The sequence below is a fragment of the Paramormyrops kingsleyae genome, chromosome 12 (assembly GCF_048594095.1).
Source record: "Paramormyrops kingsleyae isolate MSU_618 chromosome 12, PKINGS_0.4, whole genome shotgun sequence".
Lineage (NCBI taxonomy): Eukaryota > Metazoa > Chordata > Actinopteri > Osteoglossiformes > Mormyridae > Paramormyrops > Paramormyrops kingsleyae.
In genome coordinates, this window is record NC_132808.1 from 31,930,473 (window position 1) to 31,949,880 (window position 19,408).

A 19,408-nucleotide genomic window follows, 5' to 3' on the forward strand; every position below is an offset into this window, starting at 1 on the left:
TACTGCTGCAGCATTTGAATGCAGCTTTCAGTGGGAACCATCCACCTGATTTGGGTGATAGGCGGTCTGACTGTCTAAAGCAGGGGTCTCCAACTCCGGTCCAGTAGGTTAGTAAAGGTATTTACCTGAGAACTAGTGTGGCTCATCAGAAGCCGGGTAGGATAGAAAACCTACTGGACGGTAGCTCTCCAGGACCGGAGTTGCAGACCCCTGGTCTAAAGAGTTCCCTGATCCATGTCGTGTGTTGTGACATTCCCGATACTGGCTTGCCGGTCATGTGATTTAACAGAAACACTGGTAATTTTACCCAAAGTTTTTTTCTTTTTTTTTTTCTTGAAGCGGGGAAAAAGTTGTGAATCAGCACGTCTAATTTTGCCCCATTCAGCACTGGGAACATTGACCAGTAACGCTGCGTGCAAGTTCTGTGGGGGGCGAGACAGAAATGCTATCACCGGGTAAATAACGGCCATTAAGCTTCGCCGCGGAAACACTGTGTGGATTTGTAAATGGCTCGGTCTCATCTGGCTGGCTAATCGTGGGTGACGGGGGACGCCGTGTCTCTGGAGGCCTCAAGGGTAAAACCAGCTCCCTCACATCTGTAACCACAAACCTACAGAACAACGGCATTAATCCTCCTGGGAGACTCTGAACTCCCGGCTGCCAAAGCTCCCCCTGCAGGTGCCATTTTTCATTGCATTCTGTGCCTGGTGATTTTAAGGGCTTTTGAAGTTCTAGGTTTTGCCAAAATAACCTATGTACGGAAATGCAGAAGTTGGTCACCCAAGCAGGTCATGTGAGAACTCTAGGATGGGTAAGAATCCATCAGTATCCAGCCTTGATTCTTTCGAAACATTGCGACATGGACGCCAATGATCCACCACCCAGCAATTACGTAACATTATCGGACCACAGTCTTCGCTTTCCACAGTGTCAGAGGAAGCATTCCAATGTAAATTAACTAGTGCAAATGGCAAATAAAAGCATCATTTCATATCTGAAGTTTAGAAGAATTAACACCTGGGATGTATCTCAGTAATTCATTCTGCCACCAGCATTAGACGCCTTTTCTCATTTGGGAATAATGACCCCCCCCTCCCCGCATCACACATGCACAGAGCCCCCCAGCCAGTGGTTTGTCCCGGAAGACGAAGGTGGGAGCTGGGGGGGGGGCAGGTCTTGCTATGCACGTTTGCTTTTGCATGGATATGTGTGCCGGGTTTCTCAGTGGGGGGTGGTGTTTGGGGGAGGGGGGGGGAGAGCATTTGCTTGCCCGATGAGGCCCCATTAGGCACGTTTGTGTAACAAAAGGTGGAGCTGCTGAAAACAGTGCAGTCCTTGGGACCTAGAATGGTTCCCGTGATTGTTCATTGGGGGGGGGGGGGGGGTCTTGACCTGGAGCTTTGTCCATTTTCATCTGAATGGTCTGCTGAGGTGGCCCACAGCCATTAAACCCAATAAAGGCCACTCATTAGGCAGTGGAGGGTCAATGACATTGGCACGGTACTCTTCATCAATATTGATGACACATAGTTTACAATAAACAATGAGGTCCCCCCTCCCCCGGTTGTTAGTTTTGCTTTTGGAAAACTTCTTAGCACACAACACAATTAATCGTAGATCCATCAGTCGTCGACGGATATTCCTGATCTTAAACCCCGCAGTCAGCTGCCTGTTTCTCTTTTGCTGCCCATCACTAAGTATTTATTCATTGAAAAAGGGTCATGCATTTACGTTCAATTTACCAGAACAAACAAACAATGAGAGGAGATGTCAGAAACGTCGGCATCCTGGTTCCGAGTGCTTTGCGTGCCTGTTTAATGTTGGTCAGACGAATCTCGAACAAGGGAGATGTTTCCTGAGACAGAGCAGATGATAACCCTGTACATAAATGAATAGCAGATACAAACAAAACAGTATTTCACCCCGAGGCATCTGTTTAAAATTGCCAGTGCCGGAGTATTTAACTCAGCGCATGGCTGGTTTTACTATTAAGTTCAGAACTAAGCATGAGGTAAGTTAGTCGTAAAATTGTTGAGTCTGCAGCCAGAGGTGGAAAGTTCAGGTCCAGAAAGTACAAATCCAAGATTTTGCTTCAACCAACCAGATGAGTATAAAGAGTCACAGTCACAGAGTCCTCAACTGGTTGGTTGGAAGAAAATCTTTTTTGTACTGGATCTGTACTTTCTGGACCTGAACCTTCCACCTTTGTCTGCAGTTCCACAACATCTGTGCTACCCCTACAAACATCAAGTACAATGTGTTGCTTAAGTTGCAAAGGCGTCTCACAACACATGTGAAAATGAAGGTGAGAACCAGTCACTTATTCCAGGGTAATACAAGTGTGGCCGTCAACTAGGTCTCCAGGAGGCCATTTGTTTATTTAAGGTTCCTCATGGCCCAATGGGTGGCAAATGATTCCAAAAAGACCAGCATGTCAAATGGCTCTCATTGGATGGCAGAGTGGCTTGGCTCCTCCCATCCACCACCGTCATTGACACCCCACAATTTAAGCTTGGGTCAATTGTTTAGAAGGCTCTGTTGTCCAGGCGTCGGAAATCCTTGTGGGTTTTTCCCTACGCCTGACTTTCTTGGAGGGGCAGGTATCAAGGAGGGATAGCTGACAAGAGCTTGAGCAAAGAAGCCAACAGATGACCAAGGATTTGACAGAAGACTGTTGAGAATCATCTTCTGGGGAGTCTCACACAGACTCTCTTGCAAGACTCATAGTCTCTAACTCAGAGAGAGAAGAGTCAACAAAAATCAGCTTTGGGAGTCTTGTCACGTTGGAGCTTCGCCATCTGTGGCCCCTGAGTATCCTGGATTTGGCGGATCAGTAGTCGTGTTGCCGATGGAGAGTATGGCGGTGCTGCTGGTGCTATTACTCTTCCCGCTGGCGGAGCCACGGCCTGCTCACGGGTTACGGCCCGCGGATCGGCAGCGGGCCATGGGCCGGCAGGGTACCTGCCCGGAATGCCGACCCGAGCGGTGCCTTCCAGGCCTGCGCTGCCCGGCCGGACGGACACGGGACGCCTGTGGCTGCTGCTGGGAGTGCGGCAACGGCGAGGGGCAACTGTGCGACCCAGAGACCGCTTCCAGATCCTTCTACGGCCGCTGCGCAGAGGGCCTGCGTTGCCGCACTCCTCCGCGGGACCCCATCTCCGGGAGGTCTCCCAAGACCCAGTGCGTGTGCAGTCGGCAGGAGGTGCTGTGTGGATCCGATCAGAGGACCTACGAGAACGTGTGCCAGCTCCGGGCTGCCCAGTACCGGCTGGGTGCCGACGGCAAACTGTCGGTGGCTCACCACGGACCTTGCAAGGCCAGTAAGTCTGTCCCCACTGGTGTGACACTCTTGATTTCACTCTCACTGGCAAGGAATCGGTCATATTCTCTACACAGTGGCAGGCTGACTGCTTAACTCACATCTATGACTGTAATTTAAGCTATGGTAAGGAAATTACTAAGGAAATACTGTCACTTAATTAATTAATTTGTTACCTTGCTGCAAAGGAGGCTTTGAGGGTGGGGGCAATGGCTGCTACTTTATGGTTTCGGTTTAATTTTCTTAACTCCCTGTAACTCCTCCCCTGGCTGAAAACCCCCCCAGAGTAATGGAGCGACTGACCTCAGCAGTATCCCTTAACGAGATGATTGTTTAAAAGTAACCGTTAATGACGATCTTGCCGTCATCAGCAGAAACTGCCAGGGAGGCATATATGGAAATAATCTGCACAGAACGTGAGCTTGCATAATGCTCAGTGTATCGTTGTGTCTTTTAAAATATCAAGGACTTGCAGCACTTATTTGCAGGGTCAGTACTGCAAAACATCAGCAGTTGTCAGATAGTTGGTGCCCCACCCTGGGTTATTCCCTGCCTTGCACTCATAAGCCCCTGTGATAGGATCCGCACCCCCGCCACCCCGAATAGGACCAGCGGTTTCACAAAAATGGGTGGATGGCGGGATGGATGGATGTCGTCAGATAGGACGTGAACGTTGGTTCTGCTCAGGGGAGGATTCCTGTGGTGTAGGAGGTGTGACCAAACACAAAGCCTTCATCCTCTGCTCACGGGATTGGATGGAAATGAATGGAAATGCTGCGTAAATATAAAGCCTCCAAGCTGAGCCATGGGAGACTGTAAAGTAACGTCCCTCCCTGCCGGTTGTTATGGTAGGAATGGCTGTTTGATTCTGGCTATTGGTGGTATCGCCATTCCTGTGGACTGGAATGTTTGGAACCCATATAGTAATTTACTTAAAAATCGCTGTCAGTTTTTAGTTAGCTGTTTAACTAAGTACGGTACGGTGGAATCGGTAATGTTTTCTGCATGTTGATTTTTTATTTTTATTACAAATTAAGACACAGTCAGGGCTGGACTGGGATTAAATACAGGCCCTGGACTTTGCTGACCCACAAACCCTTTGACTCGCCATGAAAACTCCAGATGAGCAGCCCAGGATGGATACACTGTATATTTACCCGGAGCTCTGTTTTAATATACTCTGTTTATTTCACATACAGTATGTTGAACAATTGATTTGTATAAGTTGTGTTTGCAATAATACAGTCCCTGGATCCTGATCACAAAGGTACTAGAATCATTTTGCATTAATCAATGAAAGGAGAATGTTTGTTGTTTTTTTTTTCCAGAGCCAGTTATTGTCAGTCCACCTCGTGATGTCATCGATATGGAAGGAAGTGACATCATCTTCAGCTGTGAGGTCTTATCTTACCCAATGGCTGTGGTTGAATGGAGGAAGGAGCGGAACAGCGTCTTCCTGCCTGCCGATGACTCCAACATGGTGGTGCAGGTATAATATACTCTGTTTCCTAATAAGTTATGTTCATAAACTTTTAATTGACAGTCTCAATGTGAAACAGTGTTTGTTTCTATCCGTAAGATAAGTGACAGTCCGAGGACGTAGAGGGTTTCATTACAACATCTCTGTGTATGTAGCGCTGGAAGGTTCGACGTTTCGCTTGCAAGTTACCCTCTGCAGCGCAAAAGCATACAGTTAGGCGAAGTGGTGTCCCTGAAATATCTCACAGGCCTCCGATGGACTGGGCGTCTCGCAGCCTCATGCCCTCTGTCGCCCGGGAGACACTCCCAGCAGCCCCCTCCAGGATAAGTGCTTGAAAGATTGACGGATGAGAATATTTCTATATTAATAGTTCAGCCCCAAGTTTCAATAGGTAATTTTTCACCTGGCAAAAGGGAAACTTTCCCAAAAAAAGAATTGAATGAACTGTTTTTTAGTGTGTTTGGAGGGAACTAGAGAGTCACATTTAGACACACTTTTAATGACTACTGCAGTCACACATGTGTCACATGACCCTTCCCAGCATCCTCCATTCAGACACAACAGTCTGTAACCCAACTCAGAAATGAGGCATTAGCTAAAAGCAGCTCTACAATCCCATCTCTTGCCCAAACACCAGGCTCACGGAGGCCCCCGCCGCTTCGAACTGACCGGCTGGCTCCAGATCCAGACCATCCGGCGGGCGGACCAGGGGGTGTACACCTGCACCGCCAGGAGTCCATTCGGGGAGGTGTCCGCCTCCGCCCGACTGCAGGTTCTGGACAGAGGTGCGTCCACCGGGCCTAATGGCAGGAAGTGGCTCCTTGTGCAATTCAGGGAGTCTATAAGTGAAGGTCAGGGGCCGGCAGGGCGCCGCCCCTCCCTCGGCAAACAGACCGCCTGCCCGGTTAATGGAGATCTTCTTCAGAACCTCCCCAGAGGGCTGGATTTTTAACATACACGTGGCAATTAGCAAAACGGCTAAAGGCTGCTGCTTTGTAGTTGCCTCAAAGTAAAAGTGAAATAAAACCTCTAAATTAACCATAACAGTGGAGAAAACAGCAACCAGTTCACCTGGTTCAGGTGCATCTCCGCCTGTACATCATCTACTCCAGCAAACACTGGGCTCGCACACAGACACCGGTGATATATCTGCTTTTCTCCACCGTCGCTCTTCCTCACACTAAAGCTTTTCCGTAAAAGGGCTTTTGGACGTAAGTGCCCACAACTGCGCTTTTCCATCAACTGATGGAGGCAGTCGGTATCAACAAATACATTAACCGTAGCCTCCGATAGTCTAAGATGCGGAGAGACGAAATTCGTATCAACGGCGAACGCCAATCGATCCCTTTATCGCGCCATATCATCTGAACTCGAGCAGAGGTGAACTTGGCATTCCGAGAAATTTCATGGCGATAACCTTACTCTGCCTTGGGCCCCCTTTTTTTCTGGATTGGAAAGGTGCATTAGTGTTGACAGACAGTCACGAGAGATGGAGGATGATGGTAGATCAGACAGGCAGGGCTGGATGTGTGTATTATGTGGCAGACAGAATCATGGATGTCTTCTGTCGATCCCCGCTATCTCGTCCTCTGGGGCTTCCCGCTTCTCCCAATTATTGGACGGATAGGATTTTTCTCGTTGGTTTTCCCGGAATTGGCACTATTAGTTGTCCGTCGGGCTGGGGGACATGAAAGGCGACTCTATGCAGACAGTGGGGCCTTTTGGCTTCATTTTATCCTCAGTTGTAGCAGAGGGATGTGGTGGAAGACAGTTTAATTTTTCTATTTATTTTTTTCCAGTTATATGTGTTTGCGTTCAGGAAATGGGAGCGAATCAGAAAGAGTGGGAATGTGTCCATTTCGGAAGCACTTTTAGGTGCACTTAGTGCAAATAGCCATTGATTTGTTTAAGCAGAACAGTCGCGATGGGCTTACACCCCAAACATTATTTAGCCGTTTATAAGACAGTCCATAGCTTCTTGTTCTCGTTCCTGCTGTCTTACTGCTGAATTGCCGTTATTTCTGTACTTTGTTCCATGTTACCGCTGTTACAGTCGTGTTTTACAGAGTCTTATTAATGAAGTGGCTCAGTGGCCGGTTCTGTACCTTTAACCCAGCGAGGTTTGAGTCCCGCCTGCATGAATCATTTTTGGGACCTTAAACATCCATGTCGTGTGCCCTGTGCTTCCCACGATAGGCCGAGTTCTGTTACGGAAAATGGACGGATACTTATATAAAACTGTGTAGCCAACATTTCTTAAGAATGTGAAGGTATGAATTTGAATAATTCCTGAATGTTGTGAATACCACCTAAATTAGGTGGTCATTAATAATTAGGAGAGTCACTCATAGCGAAACACGCTTCGTTTGGGAACGACCTCTTGACGGTATCGCAGTGATGTCTGAACGTGCTCTGCATAAACATACAGCTCGCATAGTAGCCTACTAACCCATCTGTCTAAACTCACCCATAGTTTGTACCCATTAATTTGGCTGTTTTACTGGAGAATGTGAGGTTAAATACTATTCACAAAATCATTAGCACCTCGAATTAGCAGCCGCAGTCTACATGTCGTTGTCCTTAAATACTTCACCTCCTGCGTCACAGTTTGGCACGGAGAGTGACGCAGATTGTGCATCGGCGGTGCTTTTTCGCTGTATTAATGCGGTGGGTCGATATCGCAGGTTCTCCGCTGGAGCAGCAGCAGCACAATCCCGGAAGTCGTGGCCTCTCGGACGATGAAGACGATGAAGACTACGGGGGCGAGGCAAGCGGATATGCATACTAAAAATGCAAAACAGAAAGACTCTGATCCCTGTTTTTAGGTAAAGATTTCAAAAGCAGCTGAATACAATGTAATTTCGGCATTTCGCTTCATTCCAAGTGACAGATCTTTCTCTTATGTATTATTTCATTTATAGGAAAGAGGAGAAATGTAAATAGATATATCTGTATTTGCTCATTTGTTCATTGTGGCTGGCTGAGGTCCTTTCTTACTTAAAATTGATATCAAACCATCCAGCAGTTTTCTGGAGATTCAGTAGAACATTCCCTATGAATCAGTGTTTCTCAACCCGGGCCTCAGGTACCCCAGACAGTCCACATTTTTGCTCCATCCCAGCTCCCTCCCAGACAGTCCACATTTTTGCTCCATCCCAGCTCCCTCCCAGACAGTCCATATTTTTGCTCCATCCCAGCTCCCTCCCAGACAGTCCACATTTTTGCTCCATCCCAGCTCCCTCCCAGACAGTCCACATTTTTGCTCCATCCCAGCTCCCTCCCAGACAGTCCATATTTTTGCTCCATCCCAGCTCCCTCCCAGACAGTCCACATTTTTGCTCCATCCCAGCTCCCTCCCAGACAGTCCATATTTTTGCTCCATCCCAGCTCCTTGCCAGACAGTCCATATTTTTGCTCCATCCCAGCTCCCTCCCAGACAGTGCATATTTTTGCTCCATCCCAGCTCCTTGCCAGACAGTCCACATTTTTGCTCCCTCCCAGAGAGTCCACATTTTTGCTCCTTCCCAGGAGCTGGGAGCTGTCTGTGGGTCCCCGAGGACTGGGTTGAGAAACGTTATTATAAATGACCCAGCAAGAATCACCTCCACATGTAAAAGAAAAGCATCAACAAAGAACAGCATGTATTTTATGTTGGTCTGGTCCTTACCACTGTACCTTATCACCTGTAAGTACAGCTCCAAGTATTAGTGAATACTGCAATAATCACTACAGACCGTTAGTATACCTGTTGTAGAATACATATTAATAAACGATCAGAATATCATAGAGAATATAATCCCACCAGAAAGCAATGGAGCACACAAACAGGTAAATGTAATTACATTCAGTTTTAATATAGAAGCTGTGGTGGTTCCAACATTCCAGCAGCAGCCGCCATCCTGGGATTTTCTTGCACTTGATTGCCTAGAGCCGGAGTCTCCAACTCCGGTCCTGGAGAGCCACTATCCAGTAGGCTTTAAATTCTACCTGGCTACCTCTTCAGAAGTCAGGTAAGATAGAAAACCTGGTGGACGGTAGTTCTCCAGGACCGGAGTTGGAGTTTATAGAGGACCATGTGATAAATGAAAAAAGATACGCAATGGCAGTCATGAAGGCGGAGAACTGTTAATGAGAGCAGGCAGAGGGGAATGGCCAGACTAGTCAGAGTCAACAGGAAGGCTTCAAGTGCAAAAAATGTCATGGAACAAACTTTACTGCAAGTTGGAAGATTCCTGTATTTGAAGAATTCAGGCATTCCCATAGACGCCCGAGGGTCCTACTCAGAACTAGGCAGAAGTAGCTGTTGGGTGCAAATATCGGAATCAGACTTTTAAGATTTAAAACAATTTCATTCCCAATATTTTTTTAAGAAACTTAATATATTTGAGAATATTTCTTAAAAAAATAAAACATTTCCTATATTTACAACAAAGTCACTCAAGAAGAAAAATAGAATCCTGGTCTTAATGAAGTCTATGGTATAGGATCGCAAGGATTCTGAAAGTTCTCCATTGGCCCCCATTAACCCTAAATGACAGAGGATGGCCCGGAAAGTTCTCTGTGTTCCTGGTATATATGCAATTAGCCTCTCATGTCCTAAAGGCTGGGGCACCGCGTCGTCCTTAAAGATCGGCCCCCGGCCGCGAGAATAAAAAGCACACAGGTTAAGCTGTTTGAAAGCCCCGGGATTAAGAGGTATTTTACACTTTAGAATTTGGTTTTGCAGGGGTTTGTGTTTCTTCTTATTGATTGATGCTCCACTATCGATGCATAATAGAAAAGCACTCAAAGCAAATGCAGGGTTATGGCCTTGCCGGGAGAGACGGGAGTCGAGAGAGCAGCACACCGGCATTATTGGCCCATAAAAGATCCCCTGGGACGCGGATGCCGTTTGGATCAGCGCACACCAAATACCCAATTAAAAAAGACTTTAAATCTCTCCTCTTTCCGAGGTAGAAATCAATCAGAATTCAATCTATTTAGCTAGGATTCCAACAGAGAAGGAAATTGTTCATAATCAGTCAGAAAGGTGACAACTGCTTAAAGGGCAGACACCAATACAATCAGGTGTTTCCTTTCAGGTCCTCTTGGCGCTGGGTACCCAAGAAGCAAACCTGCAATTTGTCTAGCGCCGGCAGAGCTGCACGTGTGGCGTCGCACGGTGTGGCGTCGCCTTGCTCTCTGTCAAGCATTAATCGGCCCCCTAATGTATTCTGCTGGCCGAAGGTTTGCTGAGGAATCAAGACAAAACTCTTCAGGTAAAGCAGCACGACCCCGACTTCAGGAAACAGCAGGGAAGGAGCTGGAGCCTGGGGCCGGCTGTGAAGTGCGGCTCAACTTAAAAGAGCTGGGATTTTGTTAACACCAAGCTGCTGCAAAAATTGCCCAGTAACAAGATGATTCATTTTTCACAATGGTGTAACTCAATATTAGCGCGAGTGGCCCTGCTCCATGGCCGTGTCGCACTGAATAAACTCGTCCCCTGTTACTCTTTCCCGTCTCACCAAATCGCCTTAATGGCTCTTTTCCGAGGGGAACGCCACGGCTCCAGCGGACCCCACTGGAGAGCAGGAATGGGAGCCGGTTTGTCCCGGCCGGTAACATTATGTTCGGGGGTCACATGGGGTCAAGGGTCACCCAAAGAAGACCTCGATTAATGGATGTCTCAATATGTAGAGTCGTATTACCGACTCTGCTGTTCGACCTGGCGGGGAGGAAGGTGAACATTTCTTATTTGATGAGAGGCAAATGGTACTTTATTTTATAATGACTGAAAGGAGATATATAAAGAAAAGAAATCTATACACATTTATGTGAACTTGTAACCAGCAGAAACCATTGAGTTTCAGAAACCTTGCAACTATGAAACTGGGCATGATGAATATGTTTATGAATGTGGAACTATTAAATGGGTGTTTTTCCTTGTAAAATTCACTGCAAAGAAACTTTGCAAGTTTGTTAATATGATCAAAAGCAACAAACACATTCACATAAATATTAACTTGGTAAATAATAATTTTATAATAATTTCCCTTCTAGAAAATGCAAAAACTGAATGACTTCAGAGATAATTACTATTACTATTGAAAAAGCTCCATGCATATTGTCTTTAAAGATAAATTAAATGCCATTATTGGATTGAGATATGCATTGTGATGGACTGTGCAACGTGAGCTTGATCCTGAAAGTCTAACATGTGAAATCAAAACTCACTTATTCAATAGCAATACTAGCCATGAATGATATCAGTTTTAAAGGAGGGGAGGACATCTGCGGAAGCCTTTTAATGCTTAATAGTCAATACATGCTAAATGTACACTTGAGAAATCAATGCAGATGTATTGACTGTTTATGCGCTATAAGTGACTCCTGCTTCAGGGAGATTTACTTATAAAGCACCTTCTTTTTGTGCACTAAGTGAGTTTCGTTTTTCTTTTTAATGAGTGTCAGTATTTGATGGTACCGGGATCAAGTTGGGTGACAAGTATCATTAAAATGTGTATAGAAATGTACCCATCGTGGTATAAAGTAATATCAGAGAGACAGGAGCAGGAAAATTGTACAATGACAGAAGAAACACCACATTACGGTATCTTATGTGGAGTCTTTATTTGATTGTACAACATTTGGTTACGAAGACAAACGAAATAGCGAAAGGCTTTTCCTTCTTGTATTTACAAGCTCTGGGCACCAGGGGGCAGAGGTTACACTTTTATTCCCCACCATTTCCATGGACCCTGTCTCGCTGGCATTTAGATTATGGATCTCGGCTCTTCTCATTAAGATGACAGTAGCTGAAAAATGTCTCTGTCTACCTTGGTCACAAAGCAATAAAGAAACCATATTCTTCCACGCGGTTGTTAATTATGTGAGCTAGGGCAAAAGAGTTTTTTTTAATTGATAAATGACCAGTTTAGAGAAAATAAAAGGTTGTGGCTGTCTTGCCAGACATGAGCCCAAATTATTTATTTTTGAAGAAGATTTGTCTTCTTCTGTGTGAAGCTGTCTCCACTACTTGCTTAAGAAATAAAGTTGTTAATCACAAATCCCCGACAAATTACCATTTTAATCACCCATCCATACATGTCTGGAGTTTATGAACTAAGGAAGTAGCTGTCTGACAGATTAAAAGGCATTAAGATTAAATTTGATAATTATCCAGTAATCGTACAGCCAGTCATTAGCTGCAAATGCAAGTCTCTGTTTCTCGTTCAGTCTCCTGTTTGCAAAATGCGGTCATTGATGCATTGTATAAACAATGTCCTGTTTCATCCAAACTATGAATTCAAGATCCTCTTCATTCATGAATATGTTGGAATAGTGTGGGAAAATAACCTTAATGTAACTTAACTTACAGTTATGGTGTCAGACTTCATTTCTATAACTTATTACTATAAGCGCAATACCCTTTTTTTTAATGGAAATGTTTCATTTCCGTAGTTTTACATTAACCGGGCTTGTTGGTAGATTTTTTTTTCATATATTAATAAAAAGAAAATACTTTGATATCTGAAAACTGTTTATCTTCACAACTGAGAACGTAAATCAACTTCACCAACAGAGCAATTCCCTGTTGCTTTCCCGACATTTGGTAATTTGATTCCTTCAAAACATACAAAGCTAGTTATTTTAAAAATATTGATGCTGGTGAAAGGAAAGCACGCACAAAAAGATTATATATTTTCTGCCGAAAAGATAAATCAAGATCTAGACGTTGTTTACAATTCCTGCACATTTCACAATGTTATGAAAAAATGCTAGATAGAATAACGGTCTTGGGAAAACGGGAAGATGTGGGTCAATGTGAGATGACAAAAATATAAAGCAATGCAGAGATACTCCGGGTTGCATGCTGGTAGCGTCCAGAGGCGGACAGTCTGTTTGCGGACGCTGAGCCGGAGCATCAACACGGCGGCCCGGCCGAGGCGGCTCGGCTTTCACACCAACAACCGGGCGCCTATTATACGTTTTTTTCATACTCCACCCGCACTTGCAGTCCCTGTTTAACGGTGTTACTTACACCTTCCGCGCTTTTAGCGCAAATAGCGAAACTATCGCTTTTCGCTCCCCCTCCCCCCCACCCCACCCAGCGTTTAAAAATAATAAGATTAGTTTAAAAACAGTTATCCATCCATCCATGGGCATCGTTAAGCCCGATCACTCAACTAGCCCTGAGTATTTTACCCCCTAAGCCAAGCCCCAGGTAAACTTCACTTAGCCCCTGATTTTTTTCAATAACTAGAAACGCTCCATCCATCCATCCATCCCATTTTCTATAACCATCTCCTATATCACCACTTACCCAGTACAGGGTTGCTGTGAGCCTACTGGATATCCCAGGTACTACTGCTTTTGGTACCATGCCATATATAAAGTTCAGTTTTAAAATCACTAACCATAAACAGAAGCTGTACGTTGTTCACACTGGTCCTATAGTGGAAATTACGATTGTTTTTATAACTTCCAATTTAAAACATGTAGATGTGAAAAAATAATGGAGACCCCCTCACCCCTCCATAACTTGAATGACGGTCCTGAAGACGACAACTGTTTTGAAGTCTTAGACGTCTTGCGTGAGTGAGTGCAGACTGTCATCAGGGTCAATGGCACTCAGGTCAGCGGGGAGCTCTGAAGGTGGGACCGGCAACTGTCGCTTCAGTGGGGGAGGGGTGATAGGGGGGCATATCATGAAAACTCACATCTGGACCCCAGTTAAAAAAAGACTTGTAGACTTTCACTATATGGGTTTAAAGTGACTCTCTCAAAATCCACCGTCCATACTCCCTCTTGTAAACTAATAAACCGGATTGTTTGCCCTGACGTTCAGGTGATGAGACCATATAAACCAGTAAAAAGGAAATCAGTCAGCATGGAAGGTAATCCAAATATGGTGTGTTGTTTGGCGGCTTGTTCCTATGTGTGAAAATTGCTGCTAACAACCTTTAGCTTGGAAGATGAGGTAGTGTAAGAATTCGAACCTCAGTCTCTGGATAATTATGTCACACTGTTCACCATGCGGCCGTGGGACCTGAGACCACCTCCTTCTAATCAGGCTTTTGTCTCAGACGCCCCTCTTTTCACGTTTTCGATGACTTTCAGGCACAGCACCTGGAGGCCCATAACATTCAGAATATGAGAGCCTAACTGGATTAAGCGAGCGGTTAGTGGTTCACCGGAATGCACAGCGCCACCTGCTGCAGGGAGGACTGGCGCCATGGCAGAAAAATTTCAGCAGCTATGAGCGCCATGGTCGACATTAGCCGGCATTAGGAAGCCAGAGGATCGTCCCCGCGAGACAGCCCGCTGTACGGATGGTGACATCAGGACGCGGCGCCAGCCGACACCTTCCCCTCGCCGCGCTCCCGTGGCCTTGTGTCGCGGAGGCGGAAATGGAGGAAAGTGCTTTTTGCAGATGCAGGCCCACGGCACAAATGCGATTATCAGGGAAAGACGAGGGGGCAACGAGTGTTAAATGCACAAATGTACAAAAAGTGATATTTTATTACACCGAAAAGCTCTCAAAATCACAGGAAAAAGCTGAAAAAATGGAAATGGAGACGTCGAAACCCTGTTACTCGGCGGGTAATTTACTTAAGTCTGACGTGTCCTGTCATTTGCGCTTTCAACTTTCGTTTCATGACCTGTGATTTGATTTGGAGGGGGTAAAAAAAATTAACATTTTGAAAAACCACTTTGTTGCTGTAATTGGTCAGTTTCAAGAGGGACTCGGGCAAGAGTAATTCCTTTAAAGACGATTCTTCGGCCTCTTTTTTAATTGGCCCGTTTATACAGTAAAAAACGCGTCTGTTTCTTTTCAAGGGACGAAGCGTTTTTGTTCCATGCAACAAGCCATGGGCAGTAATTAGATAAGAGACGAAACAACGAAGATGATTTATACGCCGCATTAAACAGGGGAACGATAGCCAACTCTCTCTCTCTCTCTCTCTCTCTCAGACAAAGCAGTAGCGTGTAAATCCAGGAAACTATTTAAACAGAATTTTAAAATAAAATTATTTTTAATGCATCTGAAAGTATAATATATAAATTTAAATAAAACGTTATTATTGTTTTTCTTTTTCATTTGATGTTTAATGGCAAAATTGCACCAGATGTAAAATTTATTCATTAGTAAATTATTTAAAATAGACTTTTGGACTTTGATGTAATTGTTGTGAAGGGCCGGTTTCGAATATTTGCTATAAGTTCATGCATGATTTAAACACTGCTAGGTTTCAGCATGCAAAAATAACATTGCATGAGATGGAGTGTGGGCGACTCGGGGGTGGGGGGGGGGGGGGTGACATGCTCCTAATTCCTTCTCCTTATAAAAGGTTGAGTCATTTTCTCTCGTCTGCTGATGAACTTGCTCAGGCCCCGATGCTGGTGCCGGCAGTATTGCCTGTCCGATGTCCGTTTTGATTTCTTTTAAATGTTTAGAAATTTCTCCTTTCTTTAGTTTTTATTCATCTGCTAGTGTTAAACGGCAAACCTGAGACTCACCGCACCCCTGGATAAATTGTCATGGATGGATGGATGGATAGATGGAAAAATGGATGGATGTTTTAACCTCCATCCTGTTCCTGTTCCTTCCCGTTCTATCCCCCATCTCATTCCGTTCCTCTTCCTCCCGCGAGAGATAAAATTGCAGGTCACTTCCCAGCAGCCTCAGAGGGTCCATCAGAGATGTCCTGGGTGTTTTTCTGTCCACACGGCGACCCGGTTCACTTCCGCAGGAATTGAGAGGCGCTCATGATTTTCACGCACTTTGGGGAATGCTCCATCCACCTAAGAAATCAGCAATAGAGTTGCCAAATAATCATTTCGAAATATATATCCTTCATAAATCTTTTTCTTAATGTTTTCATAAGAGCAAGGCCCAGTCCCAGAGCACATTAAAGTGTTTCTGTAAGGAGCGACAGCACACTGTGTCAGCGGGGGCCGTGCAGGACGTCAAAATAAACATAAAACAAAGTCATATTATCTGGGGGGTATCAGTAAAGTTGATTCTGAGACGTTCGTGCTGAAATTCAGTACAAATATGCTTGGGCTGTATCAGGCTTCTGACTTGCGATTGACCTGGAGCCAGGTGTTATCGGGGGTCTGGGGGGGGTGCATGGTGGATCTATGTGTACCACTGTACTGCGGTATGACCCCCCCCCCCAAGGGGATTGCATCCCCTGCGGTCCAGGAACATAGTAAACCTAAACCTACCACAGTGTGACAGTGTGCCCTGCGATGGACTGGCATCCAGCCCTATGCAGACTCACCAGAATCCTGTGGATAAGTAAGGAAGATGGAGGGATGGATGGATCTTTGTTATGAGCTTCTTTACTGCGTGGGGGGGGGGGGGGTGTGGATGTACCTGCAGTGGGGGCCAAACCCATCCAATCACCTGCGGCTAATTATTGATGATATGAAACAAACCTGCTTTGCCTCTCAGGAACAGCCCACTTCCGGGCTTGGTCGCCCTGGTTTTTGTTAATTCTTTTCCCTTCGTGTTCCCTTTTTAGAGATGTGGGGATGGCCGTCTTTCATTTTGCCCCCCCGCTTTCAAAAAGCCCCCATATCGTGTCGAGCTGCCCCAACCTGAAAATATCCTACATAATGTTCATGGCTTCCGCATTGCGACATGTCCTCTGCCCATCAGAACCCTTGGGTGATGGATGGCTTTGCATTAGGAAACCCAAGACGCAGAAGGATTCTGGGATATTTCGGGGGCAAACCACTAGTTTGAGTGCTAAAGATCTTCGCCGCCAAAATGCCACTGTGAGAAAAGCATGGAACATTCCCTCCCCGCTGTAATCCAGTTTTAACTGTATGCCATTTATGAATCAATGTTTGATGAACCACAGCCCTCCACTGGGCGAGCAGAAGAGAGATTTTCTTAAAGTGTTGATAAACACACATTTTCATGCTGCACTGCTCTTGATTGTACATTAACTCTAGGTATAATGCCTTAGATAAGTGGAATCTAACCATCCATCCATTTTCTGTAACCGCTTATCCTATTCAGGGTCACAGGGGGCCCAGAGCCTATGGGTGCAAGGCAGAGAAAAACCAGGATGGGGCGCCGACCAATCACAGGGCACACTCACACATTATTCACTCACAGATATGGGCAACTTGGTAACTCCAATTCACATTAGCCATGGCGGAGACTCGAGCCTTGGGTCCAGAGGTGTGAGGCAACAGAGCCAATCACTGCACCATCATGCCACCCCCAGGGTTTGACCAGTCTCACCTATACCAGTGCCAAGGAGCACAGAGTTGCCATGTGATCCAGCTGCTGACTATAACCACGGCAACTTTGGAACGATCAAGAATGACCACGAATGGCGATTCTGATTCAGCTGCGTACGGCGCTGTTCTTGTTTGCCATGCGTATGACGTGTACGTCTCACCCATGCGGCTACACAAGTGCCCTCTGCCTCAGCCTGCCCTGGCCCACGAGTGCCCGTGCTGTGAGCAGCCAGCGATGGATAACCAGAGGGCCCCGCTGGATGTAGGCAGATCATTAACCTTAATTATCCGGCTAATCTAGTTCCAGGCAGTACAGAATAAACAGCTTGGGCCATTAGCACGGGTGACTGTCAGCCGACAAGCGGCCTGTAGCTTCTTGGCGATGATACACCCCCCGGGGGAGTTTAGCCTTTTCATGACTGATCGCTGACTTATCCCCTCCACCTGACAGTGGACAGGGGGGGGGGGGGGCAGAGGCTGGGGGCGGGACGACGACACTTTGGCACCCCCCTCCAGAGTTTTATTTGTTTTCAGTTTCTTTTATGTACCCAGATGGTGTTCATCTGGGCTATTTTCCTGCCCACATCGCCTTAGCCCAAAGGCTCTCTTTCTGCGTTGGCCATGATCCCCCAGCCCCCGTCTGCTTCCTGCCGTTTGCTGCCCCCAGCTCTCTCATATCGTCACAAATTCATACGGTTGATCCTTTCTGATGAGGAAAAAAGAATGTTGATGAAAACGTGTCTCCGCTGTTCATTGTAAAGGTTTGTGATAGACCGAGATAATTGTCTCCTTTCTGATAACTTCTGTAAGAGCAGGAGAAGCACATACGTTTTCTGCTTATGAACATCGATGTGCAGACAGACTCGGGCTTCGCCACCAAATAATCAGTCCTCATGTGCAGTTTCAAAAGATACAACGGTGTTTCATGATATTAGTGACCGAATTCCAGAACCACAGAAATCCACGGTGACCCTAACCCTCTGTCAGCTGTTACGGCGAACATTGCTGTTTGTTCACACCTGTACCAGCTATGTCAAGGACATCATCATCGCTGGTGTGGACTGTGATGACTGATGGTGTGACAACTTCGACTGGGCTTGGGATGTAGGGCGTTTGTTCGAAAAAGGAAAAGTGGCGACGTGAGTCAAAAGCCGATCTCTGTGCCCGTGATCCGTGGAAGATCCAACTCCCCCCCACTCAGATCCAGTTCACCCCTACCCCCTCCCCCTGCCCTGCCACCCCGTGCTTCAGATCAGGTTAAAGATGTTGAGGCACGTTGAACATCTCAGAGCAGCTCCTCACTGGAATGTGTTAGCAGATTGTAGGCATCTGTTCACATCTCCCCTTATCTGGTCATCAAGCCAATAGTAACCATCAAAGAGTAATCGCTGCATGTGAAACAAAACAAATAGTCTTCAGAATTAAACGACGCATTAGCTCATGCTCATCACAGTAGGTGCGTTTATGCCAAATTCCTCTGTGGCTTCTGCTGAACAACGTTTAGGATTTCAGGACAGAAACACGACGTATGATTAGAAATATTTGATATGAAGATGTGCTCATCCTTTTTTTTTTCTTGCCGATGTCCATTACTCTCCTTTAGATTGTTGGCTCTCCGTGAGAGGGAATTTAATTTTCGAACCCCTAGGTGAATTTAATTTAGCACCATTGGAATTCTCTCGTCAACCGATTGTGGAAAAACATCTCAGGCCGGTATCGGGGGCCGCCGGTGTCATTCAAGGGAAGTGATGGCAGACGGCGCTGATTTAAGCGGGAAGAGTGAGTCAGTGTTCCGGAACGCTCGGCACTCAGAGGCGCGCGGCCATAAATTTCTCCGCACGGCCGCGAGAACCCGCTACGATTTCTGCTTTCGCGATGATTGATTCCATCCCTAACGATTGTCTTTGGGATAATTTTGACTATTAGTGCGTAATCTATCTCTCTTTGCTCCTCCTCCCCCTCCTTGTCAGTACATCGTACTTCAAATGAGATAAACCTTTATTGCCGTTAAAGAGTCGCTGTTAGCGCCGCGCTAGCTTACCGAGATGCAGGCGGTACGCACATAGCGAACATTTGCTAAGGCGATAACGTCGTACAGAGGAGCGGCATGCTTCCCTAGGTTGTGAGTAGCTTAGAGGTAGGGTGAAGCCTTCTCTATGCCCCCCGTAACCCCCACTCGGCTTTTAACAAAAACAAAACTTTGCAGTCCATGTGCTTCACACCCCCACGCCCGCTCCCAGGCCGACCCGAGGAAATCGGGAACCATTACGGCACTGTCTGTCAGCTGGCCACTAATGGATCACTCTCATTTCATCAGCGATCTGCCATTTAATGAATATATATTTTATCTAGTTATCGGGAATGTCGGC

General features: G+C 46.0%; 1 protein-coding gene across 1 annotated transcript; it reads left to right on the plus strand.

The window, feature by feature from the left end:
* The first annotated feature begins 2,857 nt into the window (after nt 1-2,857).
* On the plus strand, nt 2,858-7,587 carry kazald2 (Kazal-type serine peptidase inhibitor domain 2). Its single transcript, XM_023841910.2, has 4 exons — nt 2,858-3,320; nt 4,648-4,808; nt 5,437-5,584; nt 7,484-7,587. Exons 1-4 carry the CDS (start codon nt 2,858-2,860, stop codon nt 7,585-7,587), a joined length of 876 nt encoding a protein of 291 aa, XP_023697678.2.
* The last annotated feature ends 11,821 nt before the right edge of the window (nt 7,588-19,408 follow it).